General features: G+C 29.3%; 2 protein-coding genes and 1 long non-coding RNA gene across 4 annotated transcripts; 2 read left to right on the forward strand and 1 right to left on the reverse strand.

The window, feature by feature from the left end:
* Positions 1–4,873: 4,873 nt before the first annotated feature.
* LOC109813183 (ras-related protein Rab11A) lies at positions 4,874–9,239 on the forward strand. Its single transcript, XM_020377354.3, has 2 exons — positions 4,874–5,260; positions 8,538–9,239. Exons 1-2 carry the CDS (start codon positions 5,028–5,030, stop codon positions 8,977–8,979), a joined length of 675 nt encoding a protein of 224 aa, XP_020232943.1. The 5' UTR covers positions 4,874–5,027; the 3' UTR covers positions 8,980–9,239.
* A 1,610-nt stretch (positions 9,240–10,849) lies between these two features.
* Positions 10,850–18,672, reverse strand: LOC109798068 (uncharacterized). 2 transcript variants are annotated; one of them, XM_020358278.3, is made up of 15 exons: positions 18,405–18,672; positions 18,233–18,321; positions 17,766–17,832; positions 17,568–17,683; positions 16,927–16,993; positions 16,722–16,770; positions 16,514–16,599; positions 16,119–16,366; positions 15,962–16,017; positions 15,371–15,456; positions 14,566–14,658; positions 12,995–13,310; positions 12,289–12,803; positions 11,383–11,617; positions 10,850–11,298 (listed from the first exon to the last, which is right to left on the reverse strand). In XM_020358278.3, exons 1-15 carry the CDS (start codon positions 18,570–18,572, stop codon positions 11,048–11,050), a joined length of 2,442 nt encoding a protein of 813 aa, XP_020213867.1. In that variant the 5' UTR covers positions 18,573–18,672; the 3' UTR covers positions 10,850–11,047. The 2 variants fall into 2 exon arrangements, with proteins under 2 accessions (XP_020213867.1, XP_082927555.1); XM_083071429.1 differs by lacking the exons at positions 16,927–16,993; positions 17,568–17,683; positions 17,766–17,832; positions 18,233–18,321; positions 18,405–18,672 and adding an exon at positions 16,881–16,902.
* Positions 12,557–13,525, forward strand: LOC114915139 (uncharacterized). The gene is made up of 2 exons (XR_003803045.2): positions 12,557–12,698; positions 12,789–13,525. It is a non-coding gene; the product is annotated as an uncharacterized LOC114915139 (long non-coding RNA).
* Positions 18,673–22,165: the final 3,493 nt, after the last annotated feature.

Consider the following 22,165-nt stretch of genomic DNA (forward strand, 5'->3'; position numbering starts at 1 on the left):
AATCAAGTTAGCATAATATTATTTTTATTTATTGATATTTTTTTTTAAATTTTAATTTTAATTTATGAATAGTTATTATAAATAAAAAGTGAATTAGATAATAAGTTGAAAATTTTCCTAAAAAAACTTTTGTTAGAACAAAAATTCTTAAAACATTTTTTTACAACATAAATATTCATATTTAATATATAAAGGTTGATTTTATATCATAGTTTTCTTTATAATCATGATATTGGTACTATGTGTCAAAAATGTCCCACTTTCAACAAAAAAAGTAACAAAAAATAAACTTAGATTAATTTGACTAGGTCAGACTAATAATTTATAGGTTCAAGACCTATTGAATCAATTAATTTTTATATTATTTTTTAGTTTTTGTAATATATATATATATATATATAAACTTTTTAGGGGAATTGCTTTTACTTTATTTCTTGGTGTGTTTTAAAAAAAAATACATATTTGTTTTCATGTTTTTTTTTCACATGATCTTGCTTTTTTAATTATGTCCACCTTTTATATGGGTGATGTGGGTGTCATCTCATTGTTGTCCTGGCCCACGATAAACCATAACAACTCTAAGCCCTAGAGTCTCATCTGAACCCTAACCTTTCCCTTTTTTTACTAAAGACAATACTCCAATTTGACCTACGTAACATGCTAATTTGGATTACAAAATAGGTGACTTATAAAAAATTCAAGTTAAGGTGAACCAACTCATTTACAAGTTGCAACCGATCTCGACTCATTTAACACCTTTAATCAATACATTTCACATTGTCAATAAATAAGTAACTAATCTCCATAAAAAAAATAATTAAAAAAAAATACTTGACGAACAAAATGATAAATAATTGTTTAAAAATATATCATTACCAAAATTCAAGTTTTACACAAGTAATTAATTATATTCTTATTTTTCATTTTACACTTATCAAACTCAATAGTTAATTTTATTATATATTTTCAAATTTATTAAATAACTTTGAATTTGTTTCTATGCTTTCAACTAGTTTACCTATTAATTTTTAAAAACATACTTATAATTCTAAAATGACATTATTACATTAATTATGTGTTAAAATAAGTCAATTCACGTACTTTGATTGTTTTAGCACAGGTTATCATAAAAGTGAGTAATCTCAAATAGATTTATCTTTTTATAAGTTATCAAAATGGATTATTTAGTCTAACTCCCCAATAAATGAGTAAAGTGTAAAAAGTGAATGTCTGACTCAACTTAAATTATTTACAATCTATAGTTTTTATTGGTCAATGAGATTTGTTGATTTGTTAGGTTAAGCCAAATTGGTCCATCATTTTGTCTAAAATTATATAAATTTTTTTTTTTAAAATACATTATACTAATTTAGGAAGGTTAAGTTCTTTTGGGTTCTTTAATTTGAGAGTTTTTCCTATCCTTAACCCCTTTACTAATTTTTGATAACTTTATTTTTTTACAAGTTAAAACAAATATAATCCAAATTAATTTTATATTAGTTAGATTAGTTGGATCACGAGTTGTTCGATGTAATTTTAAAAATGATATAAAAGTTTGATAATACATTAATTCATAATAGAAAATTTTAAAACCAAGTGAATAAAAAATAAAAAATAAAAACATAGAAAAATTAAAAATAGGTTTGGGAGACTCATGAAAAATAAGCGAGAGTTATCATTCTCACAAATCATCATTATTCCAATGATTCATAAATTAGTATTTTTGTTTTGTTATCAATGAAAGTGAAAGGAAATATTCGATATGAAATGAAAAGTAACAAAAATTAATTGCTTTTGTTGTTTAGATGGAAATAGATTAAAATTTGAGTTGCACTGAACTTTATTACTCAATTTGGTTAGGTAATATTTAGCTCAACAAGTTTTATTTGAGTTTGACATAAATATTTTTTTAATTTAAACTCGACTTGATTCAAGTTTACGAACTACTTAGTTCAACTCATGAACTTGAATCGTATGAACCAAAAGTTAAAATATTTGAATCCTATATATTTTCAATTTTCAATTTGTTAATAATTTTAGATAAAATTATTATTTGAGTTTTGTTAGACAAAATATTAAGGTATGACAAAAAAAAACGTAATTACAACTAAAGCATGCATAAATAAAATTTACTCACTTTGCATAAAATAATAAATAACTCAATTTATAACCATAAAACGTCAGTGTTAATTAAGTTTGAAAAGTTCTTTCAAATTTTAATAACATGTAATTAAATAGAGAATTAATTAAATAAGTTATATATTTACATGTTGAACTGGTTCATAAATTAAATGAATTAAATTATACATAATTTAAGTTCAACTTATTTATTTTTCAAAATTAATTTTTAATTTAAATTTAACTTATTTAGCTCATGAATCAAGTTTGATTAGTTAATTAATTATCAAATTAAATTTTAAACTAACTTTAAATTAATTTGATTTATTATCACTCTTACTATGCATATAATAGTTAAAAAAATGAAAAATTATAATGAGTCTCACATTAAAAGTTAATCCATCAAAACAATAAAAAAAATTACTAAAAAATTAGCACACACATTTCAAAGCACAAAAGTGTTCATTACAAAATTATTTTACTAACATTTATAATTTAAATATCAACATTATAAATAAGATATTATTTATCAACTTAAAAAAGCATATTAAACTTTATTTTCTCTTCATTGTTTCTCCTGCCAAACAATCTAAACATCTTTTAACTCTATACTTCTTTTCTTTCATCCCTTTCATTTCCTTGTCTTTCACTTTTTTCTATAAACCAAACACAAACCAAGAAGTTGAAGGCAAATGAAGTTACAAGTTAATGCTCATTTTAACATTTTTAGATCTACGAATTAGGTTAGGATAAAAAAAAAGTACAAGTTAAAAAACTTTCGACCTATTATTTTCTAAAACAAATATTCAAATTATGCAAAAAAATAAATAAATAAAAGACCAAATTAGTTTGGGTTAATAAACAATTTTAAATTAAAATTATTAAAATATTTGATACTATAAATTATATTTAATTTTATAAAAAATTACAACTTATTTTTATTGAATTGGCTCTTATAAAAATAAGATGATATTTATATAGTTTCATGTTTAAAGTAAAAATCAACTTTCGATCATTATTTAAAGATTATAAGTATCAAATTACTTAATATAATAATTTTTTTATTTTATAAACTCTAATTTACAATATAATAACATGTAAATAAATGTATTGAGACGTTAGAATAATTATGCACTGTCAATTATTATGAACTAAAAAATTCAATTATTAGAATGACATAAACCAGTGCATTTTTAATAAGATGCAAATATGCAATCATATTTGTAATATTATTTTTAGTAAAATGTCCCTAGCAAGATAAAAAATTTAAAATATTATATTAAAAATACTTAAAAAAAGATAAACATATATCACTAAAGCATTAAATACAAATATTTAAGAATGCTTAAAAAAATGTTTAAAAAGTCATTGTACAAATAAATCAACAAACCACGGCGTTAAAAAATATTTTGAAATAAAAATAAAGATATATAGAATATTTCAAATATTATATCCAAAGAAGTACTCCAAAATTCAAAAGGTAATGGTTATATGTTTATTTTAATATATTATGTATTAAAAAGTCTTTCATGCAACTTAATTAAATTGATACAAACGAACACATGTGAATTTCTTTATAACATAGATCTCTATCAAAGAGGGAAAAAAATTGTATATACAAATACACACGTGTAGGTTCCTTGAAATGAATGGGTAACAAAATTAATTCTGCTTATGAGTTAAGAGACAATGTAACATTTTTATAACTTTTAAAAGATCTTTCTATAGGTTGAAACCATGAAAGAGTATCGAATGCAATCTAAAAAAAAAGAAAGAATGAGTGTAATTTATTGTTTATCTTATATAAATTGTGTAAAATCATAATAATATTATAGTCCAAATTCTCATGTTTGTTTACTTATAGGAATAGTTACATAATTATATAATTTTTCAAAAATAATAAAAACATTTCAAATAATTTGTCATATTTATGCACAGACAAACAATAATTTATTTAATATATGTCCGTTAATAATGTTTGAAAATTTATATTTTTCATACATTAAAAATCTGACAATTTAAAATATAATAAATAAATTTATTATAAAAGTTACTACCAAATATTCTCGTACATTACACTAGTAATCCAACTAAAAATAACTAATTAAATATATATACAAATAATTTTAAATATAACCTCTCAATAGATGATACTTTATAAATATTAAATTTAATTACTATTTTTTTAAAATAATCTCGTACATTTGGTGAACCAACTAGTTATTATGAACTAAAAAAAACTCAGTTAATAGAATCACAAAAACATGTGCATTTTAAACCAAAAAAAAGAAGAAAGAAAAGCAATTTCGTTTATAATATTAATTTTAGTAAAAATGTAGCAAGATAAGAATTTAAAAAAAATCATCATGTTAAAAATACTTAAATAGGTTAAATGTATATCACTAAAGTATTAAATACAAATATTTAAAAATACTTTAAAAAAACAAATGTTAATTTTTTTTTGTACAAATAAATCATCATCAGACAATAGCATTAAAAAATTATTTTATATTTGACAAACAAGTCGAATTGCCGTCAAAACGGTCAATGAGAGAACTCCGTCCAATGCCGAGACATTCGCTTTTTGACACCGCGATCACTGTAATAAAGCTGTTCCCAACTATCTTCCTTTCCCTTTCAAATTTTCAATACATATTATTTTCTTTTTTAATTCGAACAAATCAAGCGCATTGGGACCTTCACCCAATAGAATTCTGCCACGTGTCACACAAGGTCCACTCATGAGTCATAACAGTCCTCCTCCAAATTAAATCTGAACCAAAACCGTTTCTTAATTAATCCATCATTCATTATTGTTCAATTTCAATCCGAACCAAACCAGATTCAAAACTGAAAGAGCAGAGAAATTTTGGTGAGTGTGTGAAGAAGAAGTGGATTGGAGAAAAACAATGGCTAGCGGAGGAGGTTACGGAGACGCGAACCAGAAGGTAGATTACGTGTTCAAGGTGGTGCTAATAGGCGATTCCGCGGTGGGGAAGTCGCAGATTCTTGCGCGCTTCGCCAGAAACGAGTTCAGTTTGGACTCGAAGGCCACAATCGGCGTCGAGTTCCAAACGCGCACTCTGGTAATCCAGCACAAGAGCGTCAAGGCTCAGATCTGGGACACTGCGGGCCAAGAACGGTTCTCTATCTCTTCTTCTTTACTTCTACTTCTGTTCGACTATATATACTCTATCAATAGTATCATCCTTTATTTTCTGCTTATTTCGTTTCGCTGTTGTGCTTCTTTCTCTGAACAAAACCTAGAAAAAAATTAGTGCATGATGTTGATTTTGTAGATCTTAGCTATTTATTGTATCTGTGTGCGTTGCTGTTGCTTGATTTGTTTTTGAATTGACAATTATTTTGTTCGTGTTTGTCCGTGGTAGTTTCTGATCAGTGCATAGCTTCAGCGGAAGATTGCGTAGCTTAAATTTTAGTTAGATGATATAATGGTTTGGAGAGTTGATCTACTCGTCTGATCGAGTGATCGTGGCCTGCGGAAGTATTCTCGGTTCCGTGTTTATCGTGTCAACTTTATTCGTAGTAGTGAGTGGTCAAGCTTAGTTTGAATTTGAATGTTTTGCATGTGGAGACTAGGGAGGATGTTGAACAGCGGGGATTAGTTTTTTCTTGTGCTATAACCTAATTGCATGTTGAGTTTGTTGACGCATCCTTGAAATAGCTTCACTGATGATGACTGTAGAGGTCAGATTTAAGACCTAATTTCATTTGTGTCACTATCCTTGACAATCTTTTGCTCAAGTTGCCTTTGTGCCTCTGGTTTTGTCTAGGTTTGCCTTGAGATAAGGTTGTGCATGGTTAGTTTTTTTTATAAAAAAAAATAGAACCCAAACACAATGGTTCCGCTAACAGTTATTTTTTCTAAAGTGTATTGGTTGATTTTATTTTTTCCCTTTCGGAAAACTTTTTATTTATTTATTTAAATGAGTCGATTCAGTTTAATTCGTTATTCATTTTATGCTTATTAGTGGAGTTGAAACACTCCATGTTTTAATATTTTGTTTAAAAATTTAAAATAAAATACAAGAATTAATATTAAATAATAAAATAGGTGGTTCATAATTTGAGGATTTGAGTGGTTAAGTGTAATTAACTTATTTGAGTGGTAAGAATAAAAGTAAATTTCAATTTTATTTTTTATTATTTAAAGATTTATGGGTAAAGTCATTAAAAAATGTGGAGACAAAAAATAGTTACAATTCGATGTATTTCCTTTATATATGTGTATAGAGTATAGATTTTTTTAAAATTTAGAGATAAAATCATCTAAAAATGGAGTGATGAAAATGATTACTAACCGATGTATCTCCTTTATTATATATATATATATAAAGGATTATAATAATACTGGTGTAACTTTTACTAAGTATTACACTGCTCAATAACTTTATATTAAATATAAATTTTGTAAATTCAATCGCTAGATTAAAAGTTCTTTATTGTTAGGCCATATATTTAAAATTTTATATTAATCCAAAATGATTTGATATTTCATTTTTATAAAACAAAATTGATGTAATATATACATTTTAAGATATACTAAAATATGAACACTTTGATTACCTTAAAGTGTTATTTAATTTTAACAAAATTTGATATACACATATAAAGTGATATGAACTTTCAATTTATAGGTTGAATTTATAAAATTCACATTTAATATAAAGTTATTGAGCGGTGTAATACTTAGTAAAAATTACATCGGTGTTATTAGAACTCTCTCTCTCTATATATATAGATCATATATGGTTTGTTTTTTATAGAACCAAACCAAACAGTTTTATAAAGTGTTTCAGGTTTTTTTTCTCAAAACAGATTGGTTTTTATAATTCGGTTTGGTTCATTTTTTTTTGGCATACTTCTATGTTGAGTTGATTTGAGTTCCTATGTGCACTGTGATTAACACAGAACTAAAGCATGAAAAGGAATCAGAGATGATTCCTACGTATCAACCCTAGCATACTACTTAGCAGGTTAATGGAATTTATTTCGGAATAAAGAAAAATCTACGGAAAATTATTCACAAGTTAAAATATATGTGGTGTCCGACTGCCCTTACAGTTTGCACACCCTTTTGTAGGCATATTAGAACTTCACTGGCTAGTAACCATTCTTTTAGAACCTTCGTAGTCCGTATAGTATGCTAATAGAACTTTGATAGTGTAATAATTGCATTAAACTATTTACAATAACCTAATAAAATCCTTAGAAATGATTCCTATGTAATTTTTTTTTAATATTACTTTCAAATCAGAATATCATTATAGTTGCCCATACTTTTGTCGTGCACTGCATCATTTAAACTAGTTCCATCTTCCATGTCCTATGCATACATTATAAATAAGAAACATGTATTGACAAATTTTCCATTTCTTAATCTGTGAACTGAAATAATGGGAGAACCAAACATGCTCTTAGTAGGTAGGCCTATGCCTTTGATATGATTTTGGTTCACCATGATGGAGAACCAAACATGCTCTTAGTAGATATGCCTATGATTATAAGCATTTTTACTATGTTAAAAACCATGTTTTGCAATTTCTGACAATCTTTTTGTAAAGTGATCGCTGTTTATGGTTATGAATGCATAATTGCATGTGTAGTATAATCTGATTTCATTCTGTACATGGGAGAGAAATGAAATTTACAAACACAATTAGGAAGATGTTGAATCTTTTCTCCATTATTAATTAGATATCATCATTGCTCAATGAGATTAAGCTTTAAAAATGAATATTTTTTCAGTATGTTAGTAAAACAGAATCGTCGGTGGAACTAGTATGAATTGATTATCGATATATGCAAGAGGTTTGCACTTGAAGGAGTTGTGAGTAATATTGCTACATGTTTAAAATTAAAAAAGTATCACGTTATTAGTTCTTTGGCTTCCTACAAGCATCCTGTCCTCTATAAGAGACTCTTATTTGAAACATGGTTGGATACTAAATGTGGGTATCATTCTCAATGGGGTTTGAACCGTGGTTTGCTTCTTTGCTGAGTACCGGTCCCTTTTACAAGATCCAACCTCATATAGTTTATCACTTCATTAGTTCAATCCTGTAGAGACTCTGGTTATGAATAAATATTTGGCCATTATGATTGAGTATCTTTCTGTCCGGGGAAATCATTCATTAAGTCATGGGCATAATATTAGACTTGACATGTTTGTTTGTAAGGTTTTGATTTTTTTGTCCTGGTTAAATTGTAACGTAGTATGCACATGTTTCCCTAGTCATTTTAATCTGTTGGCTTTTGTGTCTATGCTTCAATCTTCACATTATTGTCATGTTTATTTCTGATCATATAATCATAGTACCCAATGCCCATGGTTAACGTACTAGTACACCGAATACTGCTTGTAGTTTGCCCTGATATATAAATGGTTTATTCTACAGATATAGAGCGGTCACAAGTGCATACTACAGGGGTGCTGTTGGGGCAATGTTGGTTTATGACATCACAAAACGTCAAAGCTTTGATCACATACCTCGTTGGTTAGAAGAACTGCGTAACCATGCTGATAAGAATATAGTTATCATTCTTATAGGAAACAAAAGTGATCTTGAGAACCAGCGTGCAGTATCCACAGAGGATGCAAAAGAATTTGCCGAGAAAGAAGGGTTATTTTTCTTAGAGACCTCAGCACTGGAAGCAACTAACGTTGAAACAGCCTTTATGACTGTTTTGACAGAAATATTCAACATTGTCAACAAAAAGAACCTAGCTGCTGATGATAATCAGGGAAATGGCAACTCAGCATCTCTGTCTGGTAAGAAGATTATTGTTCCTGGTCCTGCACAAGAAATCCCCAAGAGGAGCATGTGTTGTCAGTCCTGACTTTTCTTTATAATTTGTTTAAATTTACTAGATTTCATGGTTATTATCACCAATTTTTAATGGTTTGGTGCATTTCCTTTTGTATATTTTTACATTATTTAAAATTTATTTTGCATGAGTTGCTGATTAAGAGTTAAGACCAGCATAGGGAAGTACTTACAATTTGCTTGGTATAACGTACGTAAGAGATAAAACTTTAAGTGTGTTGTTTTAGGTATTTTTTTGTATTATTTTCAGTTAAATTTAAAACTTTCATCTCATTAGTTTTTTTTTTTTTTTTTTTTAAAGATAAGAAACATTATAAAGATGATCGTAATGAGAATTGAATCTAGTTCCTGATACTTCTAACTACCTTGACCCCTACCCTCTCAACCACTAGGTTAATCCTGAAATTTTAAAATAAAACTTTTGTTTGTTTGAAAATTAACACAAAATACTACGGGTACTGATTTAAGTTTTATCCTTTGATAGGTGTGGATTTGTGACTTGAAATATAGTTAGTTATAAAAAGTCATACCCATAGCCTAATATATCTCGATGCCTGTCTGTTAAAAGTAAGTTAAATTATACTTTTGTTTGTTTATCTTATTTATAGATTTATTTTCATCTTTTGTCTATTAAAGTGTTCATTTTAATTTATATTTTTTATATTTAAATTAATTTGATCATTTTAAAAGAATGATTATTTTCAATTTTTTGATATAATTTTAAATCAAAATATAAAATTTATAGCATTAGATTCATTTATATAAAAATTATAAATGCAATTGACTTTTGAATCCAAAAAGAGTACACTTAGTGAAAATTGTGTGAAAATCTATATATAATAAACAATTAAAAAATAATATAAAATTATATTTTTTGATTTTTTTATTTAATTTTCATCATGTTTATAACATATTTGATTTGAATTTAAATTGTATTTAATAATTTTCATATAATAGAATTTAAATCTATACTTATTATAAAAGAAATATCTTATTTTTTGTATACATGTTTTTTGGACTAACTTATTCTTAGATTTTTAAATAATAAAAAATAATATTAAAAATTAACTAAATTTAATATTTGAATCCAAGACCATGAGATTTAAAGACTAAATACAATATCAATTAATTTAACAAATATTAATAATTTTTAAACACTTTTAAATAAATATAAAGACAGAATGTCTCAATCTCACTAATCAGTTATAAAAGGATTTAAAAAGATTAAACTTATCTAAATTTAAGAGATAAATCATCAAAATAAATCCAAAAAATAAGATAAAGAATCAAAATAATTTAATCTAAAAGTACTATAATTAAGTAAAAAATCTTTTTTGAGAAAATCTTGGATCAAATAGCTCATCAGCACCAATTTTTCAACTGTTCTGAGATGCTCCAATCTTTGGGAGTACCAGTCATCAAGTTGATTTTTAGTTGTACTTGCCGGGGAGTCTGATACAAGTTTTAAAACAATGATTTCAAATTTATTTTTAAACAGGTTGTAGATGTGCTGAAAACTAATTTTCAGATTGTATAAAAATATTTAGAAACTAAATTTTGAGAAAGATTTTGTAAAGAAAAAAATACAAAAGTGCAGAGGGTTGCGGAGACATTAAAAAAAAAAAGGATGTATAAATAGAATCCCTAAAAGATAGAAGTAAACTGAGACCTCTGCCCATAACTAAAAATCTTGGGCTGCGTTTAGTTAATGTCCAGCCCATATCACGGATAACCTATATGCAACCTGGAGCAACTTTCTAATACTTTAAAATGTCATGCTGGTTTCAGGTAAACTTCCTAAACGTTATGGAATATGGAATATTGGTACAAATTTGAACAAAGCTTGCTAACTTGGCTATAAAAGAACAGGACGCACAAAAAAATGTACACAAGAAAAACTTGCAATTTTCACGGGTGATGCGAAAGCCTCAAATTCTATAAATGTTCTTATAAGTAGGATGGGAGTTAGGAGGTGGGAGCCATGACTAAAAAGTAAGAAGGATAGGAGATGTGAATAAAAAAGTAAAAAACCTAGATTCACTACTCATAGTAATAAATAATCAGTGATAAATTATGCACTTTTAACACCCAGTAACTTCCACCTCATCTTCATTTTTACCGTTTGCTTCATCTCCCTTGTCATCAGATGGTTTGTCCTCATGCATGGAGGAGTCCTTTTCTGTTACAGTGTCTAGTCGCATTAAAAGCCTTTCGAGCAGTTCTTGGCATTCCAATGCACCAACCATCACAGTCAAACTTCCTCTACCCTTCCAGCATCCAATGGCTATTGTTGACTCATCCACTTGGGGGGGGCCTGTAGCAGCTCTGTTCCCTTCAGAAAAAGGAGGAGAAGGTCAGATAGAGAATCAAGTTAATGGGCATTTACTCTCTGCAATTGCATCATGGTGGAGCATACCTTCACCCAAAACTACCACACAACAACCAGGCATTAGGTTTGTAGCCCTTTCACCAAACTCAGCATCCACAAAATCTGCAAATTTTACAGCTCTATACTGCAGAAGATGCTTGAAGTCTATAACCGATGCACTTAGTATCTGTTTGGAGATGTGAGGGAGAATAAGGGGCAATCCTTCAGAAGTGATCCGGAAAGCACATGGTGCAGACCTGCCTTCACATGACGATTGTCTTTCCTGTATGATCGGGGGAAGTATATTTCACTTATTCACATGAACAAAAACTAATCAAAGAACTCATTTCTGACTGACAGGCAAGGGCTGATTAATAATTATTTATTTCATTGCAAAGTAATTATTAGGTTTTCAAAAAATTCTGAACTATCTAGATTTTATTTTACAATGTCAATAATTGAATATCAATTCTCACGGCTAAACGAAATCACGTAGTGCAGTAGTTTACCGTGATTCATAGCCCATAAAATTCAACATGTATTCCAAACATAATCAAGAAAACCAGAAATAGAAACCATTAACTCTGTACTCAAAGTCATGCTTACTACTGCAATATCTGTGTTTTTATGCACTACCTTTACCCACACAAGTCTCAACCTGATCTGTCCTTAAAGGTTATTATTCTCTCTGCTGCATTGGAATTATTTAAAAGGATTTTGCTCTTCTGAAAAGAGAAAGTAAAGGCGTATCTATCTTTTGTTTGAATTAAAGTGCATATTAAATTTAATCCATTTTGAATTAAGGACAAAATACATTATTACTTTCTTAGTTTACACACGTTCCCACTTTAAAGGAGTCTAATTTTATTTGAAATAAGGACCTTATGTTATAAATAAATCAAATAAAAAAATTATAGTAACAAAACTTTTAAATCGAGAAGAAAATATACTTACAAAAATCTTCAGGCCAACAGAAGTTATTTTAAGTTGCTGCCCCACTGAGAAGTTCATCTCCAGAACATCCTTGACTGCCTTGGAGATATAGTAAATTCTTTTCACGTGGCTTGTATCATTGTTTCTTGTTACAAGGTGACCACTGACTGGAAACTGCTCATCAATACCATAAAATGCCTTTATGCTGTTAATGATTACTTCATCTTTGAAGAAGAACACAGGGTCAATGCCTCTCCATTTGCCCTGAAACTGTAGTTTTCTTTTGCCTGGAGTATTCTTTGTTATGTTTTCTACTTTGCAGGGATCTTGGGCTTCCTTGAAATCCACTTCTTCCCATGCAACAGAACTAACTTTCAAATCTGCTGCATTAGGTTCATTGTCATTTATATTAGCCTCCGATATTTCTTCAGGTATACTTTCCAATGGATTAATCTGCAATTCTTGTACATCCTCATTGCCCGGGTTTGCTGTGTCAACAGGTTTACCAACTTCTTTTCTAGGTTTTATCTGAATTGCTGCATAAAAGGACACACAATCAAAAACCTAATATGGAAAGCAAAGGCACGCATCAGAATACACATAAAATAGGTAAGACGTTAAAAAGGACTACAGCAGAGAGGAGTTATTCCCAATATTGGTTAGGATTCCCTGACTATCTCTGTCAGGATTGAGAGAGGAAAACAACTGAAATCAAATAAGAAATTACCTGGCAAAGGAGAAATTTTCTGTAATACAGCAATAAAGAAGGCTCCAGTATTCTGATCATGAGGCACTAACCTCATGCACCGCTCTAGTGGGAAATCAGAATCTTCCTCAATAAATTCATGCATCACAGGATTCTCCGCGGCTTGAACATCATCTTCAGAATTTCTATTAACATCATCAGTAATAATATCATCTCCAAGGCTATCAACAACATCCTGATAGCTTCCGCCATTTGGAAACATGCTGGGAAGAACTACACCTCTATGAGACTTAGGAACATCTTTGCAAGAGACTAACCACTTACCCTTGTCACATACCTGCACATATGTTAGAATTATGTTATGGTATTTGTCTTTGAGGGAATATATCTATCAAGAATAGAGGATTATATCTTTGTTGTTTTTGTCTTCACACACATCTTTACAATGGCAATATATTGTCCACTTTGGATTTTTACGCTCATAGTTTTACTTTAGATTATCACTCAAAAGGCCTCAGAACTAATGAAGTATGTGTGTTTTATAAACTCTTATTTCTCTTCTTGTTTTAACGATGTAGGACTTTATTTATATCCCAACAATCCTCCTCTCAAACAAAAGACTTAACCTCCCGATCTAGCAGAATTTGTCTTTGTATTGTATTTTTGTTAGTTATTTGTTTGTATGGATGGGTTATTAGTTGTCACCGAATCCAACTAGTAGCTCTAATATTACTGATAGGGTTTATGTTATGGAATTTATCTTTGAGGGGATATATTTATCAAGAGAATAATAAGGTTATATCTTTGTTGTTTTTACCTGATTATTTCACACACATCTCCACAATGATAAGATATTGTTCACTTTGGACCTAAATCCTCATGGTTTTGCTTTTAGTCATCATCCAAAAGGCCTCTCAACCTTAAACCTTAAACCCTTTTAGAGTACCACATTTGAATTAATTACACAATAATCTAACATCTTCTGCTGGAAATGCATGTTCAAGTTGGGTAAACATTTTTCTATTCAGAAAGTTTGAAACTCAATGTTTTAACATGAATGTAAAAATGGGTATAACTTGATGGACATAAGAATAATCAATTATAAAGAAATAACCACCAAACCACGATTAAAAAAATAAGCCAACCAGAACAATAACAGTCCAAAACACCTTTCACTGATGAAGCATACAATTCAACCAACCTGTGACGAGCTGTAAGGAGATATAACAGTCAAACCATATACTGTTTTCTACCCATAGCTGCAGTATGAGAAGTATACCATATTCAATAATACTAACATTGATTATAACCAGACAAAAAGTGGGGAGGGGAGACAGGAAATTCAGACAGCCCCACTCACACAGCTTTCCTTCAAAACCCTTCCAGATGACATAAGAATATTGAAATAGTTTAATTCATAATAAAAAAAAATGAAGGCATTATCGCCTCCTAAACTACAGAAAGAGGAGTCTTGCTCGACTTTGCCATGATTAAGCCAATCAATATAGCCATTTCCAGACATTACATGTTTTATCTTCAAAACTCCAATCCATAAGGCAATAAATAATTAAATAGTCACAGAAAACACAAACCTTCCATCTCTTGAGACCTGGGCGACGAATAAGTTGGGGAAGCTGACTAGAGACATCTACAAGTTCAATGGACCCTGCACATCTCCGCAAAACCTACAATTGGTGAGGGGAAAATAAATTAAGCCCAACCCCTCACTGTATAAAACACTAAAGGGCTGCAAGCAATGTTAATTCGATTAGATACCAAGACTGAAGCATTGAACATAAACCTTGTTCTAAATACGGAAAATCTCCGAGTATTTTTCCAATAAAAAAGAAAACTCTGTTGAATAAACAAAAAGCAAATTCTTATGTTATATACTAATTATAAACCGGAAACATTTCAGGTGGAATTTGTCCTTCATAATCACAAGCTACATTCACAACCACATAAATCTTTGTAGTAATAAAAAAGAATGGACATCAATTAGTAAATAACAAATAGGAATGAGGCATGTGCCACTAGAAGATAGATGCGAGTGTAAGTGAACTATTGATAGCTAGCTCCAGTCAGCTTTCATTAATTAAATTACACATTGCTATCAAATACTTTCTTCAAATCAAGGTCCATGTTTAATAAGAAAAAGTTAAAAACATGTTATCTATTAGATATCTAAGAAACCAACCAATTGATCCCTAATATTCCTAAACTATTTAGATGGGGCAGGGGGCTGCATCAATGGAAGAAACAAGTTTACATATAAAAGTACGAATTATTTACTTGATCTTTCGAAAATATAGCACTTTAATTAAACAGCCCACAACTGGACAGACTAGATAGCATGGTTGGCACCAATATAATTACAGAGCTTTCAAGGTTCATTACCTCTGCAACAACAGCTTCATTCTCAATAGGATTCATTGAGCACGTTGAATAAATCATTCTTCCACCAACTTTAAGTAAAGATACACCTAAGAACATCAAAAGAGTGGTTGAGTTTGTCAAAATCGTCTCACAAGCCAAATCTCAACTCCCATGCACCCTAATTCATGTATATTCAGCTATGATAATAAATAGCAGTTGATCCTAATATTATCTTTAAAACATTATGAACCAGGGCAACGAGAGGCAGTCTGTTTAAGCTACAAAAAAATACAAAATGATTTGGTTGTGTAAAATGAACAAGAATGCTTTTCATCTTCAATAGTCAATACAACTTCTCTGCTAAATCACCCACGAGTGTATCCTTATTATATCCATAGAGATAGCAATTGAGAAAATAAGTGTTTGTTTTACCCATAAATGAACTATTTATCAGCATGATACAAATTCCCTAATCCCTACCCAATAGACTAAAACATGATTATGATTTACCCAGCTTTTTTGTCTTACATCAATCACATCTAAGCACGAAACATCAAAACCAGCAAAAAAAAGCTAGATCCTAAAAACAGGTAGAAAATAATCAAAATATACCTCGCATAGCAATTAGAACTTGTAGGTTATGAAGCCCATTCCCTGTACCTGTGTTCCTTTATACAAGAAAATCACCCTTAAGAAATAAAAAGAAAATGGTGGTTGAAGAGAAAAGAAGAAATGAGAAGAATGTGGCCAAGTAAGGAATGAAAATTACCATTTCCTCCAAAGATCAGGTGCCTTACGAAGGGTGCCATCACCACTACATGGGACATCACACAGAACACGATCAAATAATAGCTGGTCTTGCCGATTTGGCTCCATTTTATCACAATTTCTATTTAAAAGACATCCTGGGAAGTGTTGAGCTTCATGATTGGTGACAATTAGGTTGGCTGTGCACATCCGTTTAGTTTGGTGAATGAGAAGATTGCATCTTTGGATATCTAGATCATTTGCTATAACCTAATTATCAAACAAAGAAAGAGGAACGGATATAGTTTGCATATGAAGCTTGATGAGAACAGGTCATATTTAGTAAACTATTAAGTATGGAAAATAAAATAAGGTTCACCAGTAAAATACATAATAACATTATATAAAGACACAAACCATTCCGTCAGGCAGAGATCCAACTTTAGTTGTTTGGTGTAAAATCTCAAGCAATTGGAATGTTTTTGAACCTGGTGCTGCACACACTGAACAAAAGCAACAAAGAAGGAAAATACTTAGAAGCACTGCAATTTGCATTGCAAACAAGCAAAACAGCAAAAGAGCTAGAAAAAATAACAAGTACTTCAGTGCAATACAAGTTGCTTACTATCAAGTACAAAATGGTTTGAATGTACATCCAAGAACAGGGGAGGTGCCTGCATAGCAAACAAACATTTGTGAGCACAAGTTAAATCTTGAAAGGTTAGTTCCTAAAGTAAACTACATGCATAAATCCATCGATATTTCTAAAACAAATGCTAATCACTTTGTGTGATCATGAAGAATGATAGACAGCACGTAAACTGGCCCACCATGCTGACAGCTTCCTGCCTTGTAATATTTCCAATTTCATTTTCTAGCTTTAAGAATTCATGAAACCTGAAAGATTAACACAATAAGAAGCAGTAATTGACATATTAGTCATAAAAAATAACTTGTACACATAATTAAATTCAAATAGTTAAGTGTTTGGCAGAATCATGCATTCTAATATAAGGCAAGATTGAAAGAATCACAATTAAATGCGACAAACCAGTCCTGCAAGAGTCATCAGCATATGGACATCATAGATTCATAGAAAAATAATTGACAGAACATCAAGTCATAATCATAGTTAACACAATAAGAAACAGGAATTGACGTGTTAGTCATAAGAACTAACTTACATGCATAATTAATTTTAATTAATTAATTGTTTGACAGAATCATGGATTCTGATATAAAGCGAAAAGCCGAAAACATAATTAAATGTGACCAATCAATCTGACAAGAGTCATCATAAGCATCGTCATCATAGTTAGGTAATCAACCAAACATCAAGTAATAAACATAACTTATCAATATGAACTGCTGGTTGTTGCATTGTTACTGAGAATTGAGATCTACATATCTAATCTAACACCAAACTTAAATTGGTTCAGTTCACGTCATTCATGTATGAAAACTTATTTACCTCCCAAGTGTTTGATTCTTCCTGAGCTGCTTACGGGAAAAATTCGAATGCCAAGCAAGATTCTCAGGATACCATGGCAAAGGTACAATAGCCTCCGTATTATCCCCTTCCGCAACCTATATATAACAACAATTCAGGACCAAAATGCAGAGATCGATAGACTTCAACCACCAAAAGGAATTGCTGTTGATGACTTACCTCGGCCTGAAGAGAATGCATAAAATCATTCTCCAGTTGGGACCGAATATCCACACAAAACCGGCTACTGGAATTGCCAAATAAAAATAATTACAGAACTGAAAATTGAAATATGCACCAATGTAAATTGAGAAAATAGTTTGTGCACTTACGGTGTAAAGAAATTTTACACCATCATATCCAATCACAAATTGTCACGCATGAAACGCTAGTTGACTTTTACATCATAATTTCTTATTGACAGTGTGAAATTAGAAATTGGATTCAAATGGATCTGAATATCATTACTACGCATGTGCAATTATTTTGTATTTTGAAATTCCGTTACAGTTGGTTAACTAGCTTCTTATTTAGTTCAAGTTAGTTACTAGACAATTGAGCGGTTGACACAAGTTCAAAATTCAATAGCACTTCAGATTAAAAAAAAAGAAGTGAAATCGATAGAATAGAAGCAAATAAATAATTACGTGGAATTGATTCTGAATGCTGCCGGCAAAGGAGTTCTGAGAACTTGTACGAAAGCATCCCATTCTTCTGAGGACACGATTCTCTGATCCTGAAAAAGAAAAATGAAAGAAATGAGCGAATGAAGGAGAAGAAGTTACTAAAGGAGGATGAGATGAAGGAAGCACTGGTTGCCTTGTAATAGTGATCGAAAGCGGGGTTTTGAGTTTCATAGGGGTTGCTGATAGGAATAGGATCTGAATATGAATCTGATTTAGGACGTTTCGACTTCCACACGTTCTCCCTGTTCTCCTGGAAATGCTTTCTTTGAGTGCGACTCTTCCCTCCTTTTCCTCTCCCCATCGCCTTGCACTTGCACTTGCAGTTTCACACCACTACACTGCTAGTGTTAGTGGCTTAGTGCTACCTCATTCAACTAGCGTTAAACACAATGGGCTTCGGTGGGTCTTTCTCTTTCAAACACAATAGGCCCATCCTCTACTTTTCAATACTACCCTTTTGTTTTTGTCTTTTTTTCTTTTCTTTTTTTAAGAATATCCTCTTGTCAAAATGGAAAGTAAAAGAATAATACAAAATATGAGGATTCAACGTATGCCTGAAAATATAGTTATATTTCTTTTTCTTCATTTCTTAAATAACCGTGAAATTAATAAATAAAAAAATTTACAATAAAAAATAATAATTTCACGAACGTACAAAGACGAATATTTTTTTTTTAACATTATACTTGGGAGGGAAATATCTATAATGTATGTATTCATAGTCCCCGACAAAATTTAACTTTCGTGACTATTTTGTATCAATAGCATGATTAAAAAAATATAGTTATATGTTAACTATATTACACTAATTAATACCAATTATTTGTGTTAATTAATTATTAATGGTTAAAAATTATAACATCAGTTTTTTTACACAAATTAGAAGTATTTTTCTAAAGCTTCTTTATTAAAAAGTTTTTTATTCTTAGTAAAAAAATTCTTTAAAATATTTTTAAATTTATATTCAAACATACTTAAAATATTAAATATTTATTCAAATGGACACTTCTATAATTCTTCTTGACTCGCAAGTTTATTTTTATCTGAAATCAAATTTGACAGGTTAATATATAATTATTTGAAATTATTGAGTAGCTAATACTAAAAAATTTGGTAGGAGTGAGAGTAATTAGTACTTTTCTTTTTCCTATTATTACACATTGAATATTTCATTCAACAATCTTGATATATGTAAAATGAAGAAGTTCTTTTATAATATTTTTTCGCCTTTTTCTTTTAAGTTACTGTCATTTATCTTTTTGACTCCTATCTATTTATTGCACATATATACACAATTGAGGCACTCCTATTAAGTATATACTCTCCATTTAAAATGAATTGTTACCTTCGAAAATTAATTCTACGCAATTTACTAAATATCCATTCCTCTTCCTTTTAAAATCATTCTGGGTTGATTTTCTAATTATAAATACAAATAGTTATGTAACCATACTATCATTCTTCATCTCACATATCTTATTAGTTAGAAAAATTATCCATACACACTTAATATTTGACAATAAAATTTGCGGTAACTATTTGCATGAGAAGGCTACTTCTTCCAAAAGTACATATTTTCTTAAAGGATAGTTTCTTTCACTCTTTGCAATTTATATGAAAGAATCAACTACTTCTATGTAAATAAGACTTGGAGTTGATTCCTTTCTAACTCATCAAGTCAACTTTGTTGTTGCTCCTTCCTCTATTGATTTTCTACATTTGATTTTCTACATTGTTACACTACCTCCTCCTCGTCAACTTGTGATGACCCTTTTAAGTTTAGAACTTCTTAGGCATTAAGCGTTTTATTTTATTTTGTTTTATTGTTAGACCTTTTTAATTCAATGCAATTGTTCTGCATGGTTTTGGAGAGAATCATATTTTTTTACCTTTCAAATTGTGACTTGATTGATGAAGCATGATTATTTTTTAAATTAAATTTATTAGTATCTTCTTATTAATATTTTTTTATTTAAATTTTGTTGAGATGGTTTGATTATGATCAACATTTAATCGTGAGGTCTAACATTACATTATTGATATTGAGACAAAGGTATCCATTAATTCATTCACTCTCAAATGTTGATTATCATCTAGTCAAAACTCATTCATTTAAGTTATTATAAGTCTTTGTTAAATTATAGTTTTTCTCAATACTTTTATTTTAATCAAGATAATTACCAATATATATATATATATATATATATATATGTGTGTGTGTGTGTGTGTATATGTATTTGTGTGTGTATGTATAAAGTGAAGAAGTTCAGCAACTTTTTTTTCTCGCTCAAATTGAAACACATTTCTCATTCAATAATTTATTATCTTATTAATTGCATGTCATTAATTGAATTTGAAATATAATCTAACTTAAACCCATTAAAATTATTAATGTTCTTGATATGTATTTAACTCACATTCACTCACATTATGCATATGTTAATGTTTCCAATGGAGCACTCAGCTAAAAAAAATGAGAAGACACATTTTGCATTTGTCCATATTTCAATGAAGCACTCATTCACATTTTGTAACTTTAACTCCTAAACTTCTTGCTCGTTCATCCTTTTCTATTTCCAATCAAACTATATATATTTTCCTACCATGAACAAACCAAAATTACCTTCGTTTAACCCCTCTTCATTGTTACTAAAACTACCGGTATTATTCTAGATTTTCCTATGTATTTCATCATATACTATTTGAGTGCAAATTTACATTATAAAAAGAGAAAATATGAGATGTCATTGACTTCAACCACTACAAGTCGTCATTACTTAAACTCCAAAGGCTAATAGAATGTGATTGCCTATTTATGGATGAGATCATAAGTAGTAGAAGATGAAGAAGCTAACAAACAGTGAAACGTGCGGGAGAGGACAACATAAATCATTTCATTGTGTAAAAAAATGCATTTCATTATTACCATTTTAAAGATTTTTGAGATTTGCTTTTGTTGAATTTCAAGTTGTAATTTTTTTGGTTATGCTATTGGATTTTTATGAATTGAGTGATTTAAGATCATATTCGAGGTTATCAAAATACTTTTACAATTTGATTTTGTGTGTATTAACATTAGTGATTATGGGTAATGAAATGAACATGATCATACTAAGATTATATTTTGGGAATGTAATTAAAGAGATGAAAAACATTCAGATTTTGAATAATTTTGTGATTAAAGGTTGTTGTTATGCTGTCTATGCATAATGAGTTGTGTTTGTTTCAGACCTTTTATTATTGAGAATAACAAGGAAAATTCAAGAGAAAAATTGTTGAGACTTCATTTTTTTTAGTCAAATAGTGCTTTTATTGAAAGGCATGTATAAGGTAAAAGGCAAATGTGATGGTAATAATTTGAAAATATGTTACTTTAAAAATTGCAATTTAAGAGCTTCATTAGATTCATGCAATTACAATCTATCTTTTTGTTGTAATGATATTCTCCATTGGATTTGTATAATATTTATTCATGGTTAAAAATAATAGTGAAACCTATTATTTGTAATATAAGGCATAATGAGTCATGTCATTTTTTTAAGAAATTACTTTCATAATAATTTATCTAGTTAGTTATCAGGTTGATTAATTATATATATATATTTTATCCATTTCAAAAGCATATTATTATTATTTGTTTCAAACCACTAATTTTTAAATTATATTTATTCATTATAACACAAAAAATAATTTATATATTTTAAAATAAGCATATATTAATTAATATATTAATATTTTTTACCACGACTCTACAAACTAGTTAATTTCTAATAATCTAAATCTAATTTAGTTCTATCAATTTAGAGAAGAAAAAAAAAAGATGAAGTAGAATTTTTATTTTTTCTATTTTAGTCAAGCAATTATGGTCACTATTTTAAAATAAAAATATGTAAT

The sequence above is a fragment of the Cajanus cajan genome, chromosome 3 (assembly GCF_000230855.2).
Source record: "Cajanus cajan strain Asha chromosome 3, NIPB_CcT2T_4, whole genome shotgun sequence".
Lineage (NCBI taxonomy): Eukaryota > Viridiplantae > Streptophyta > Magnoliopsida > Fabales > Fabaceae > Cajanus > Cajanus cajan.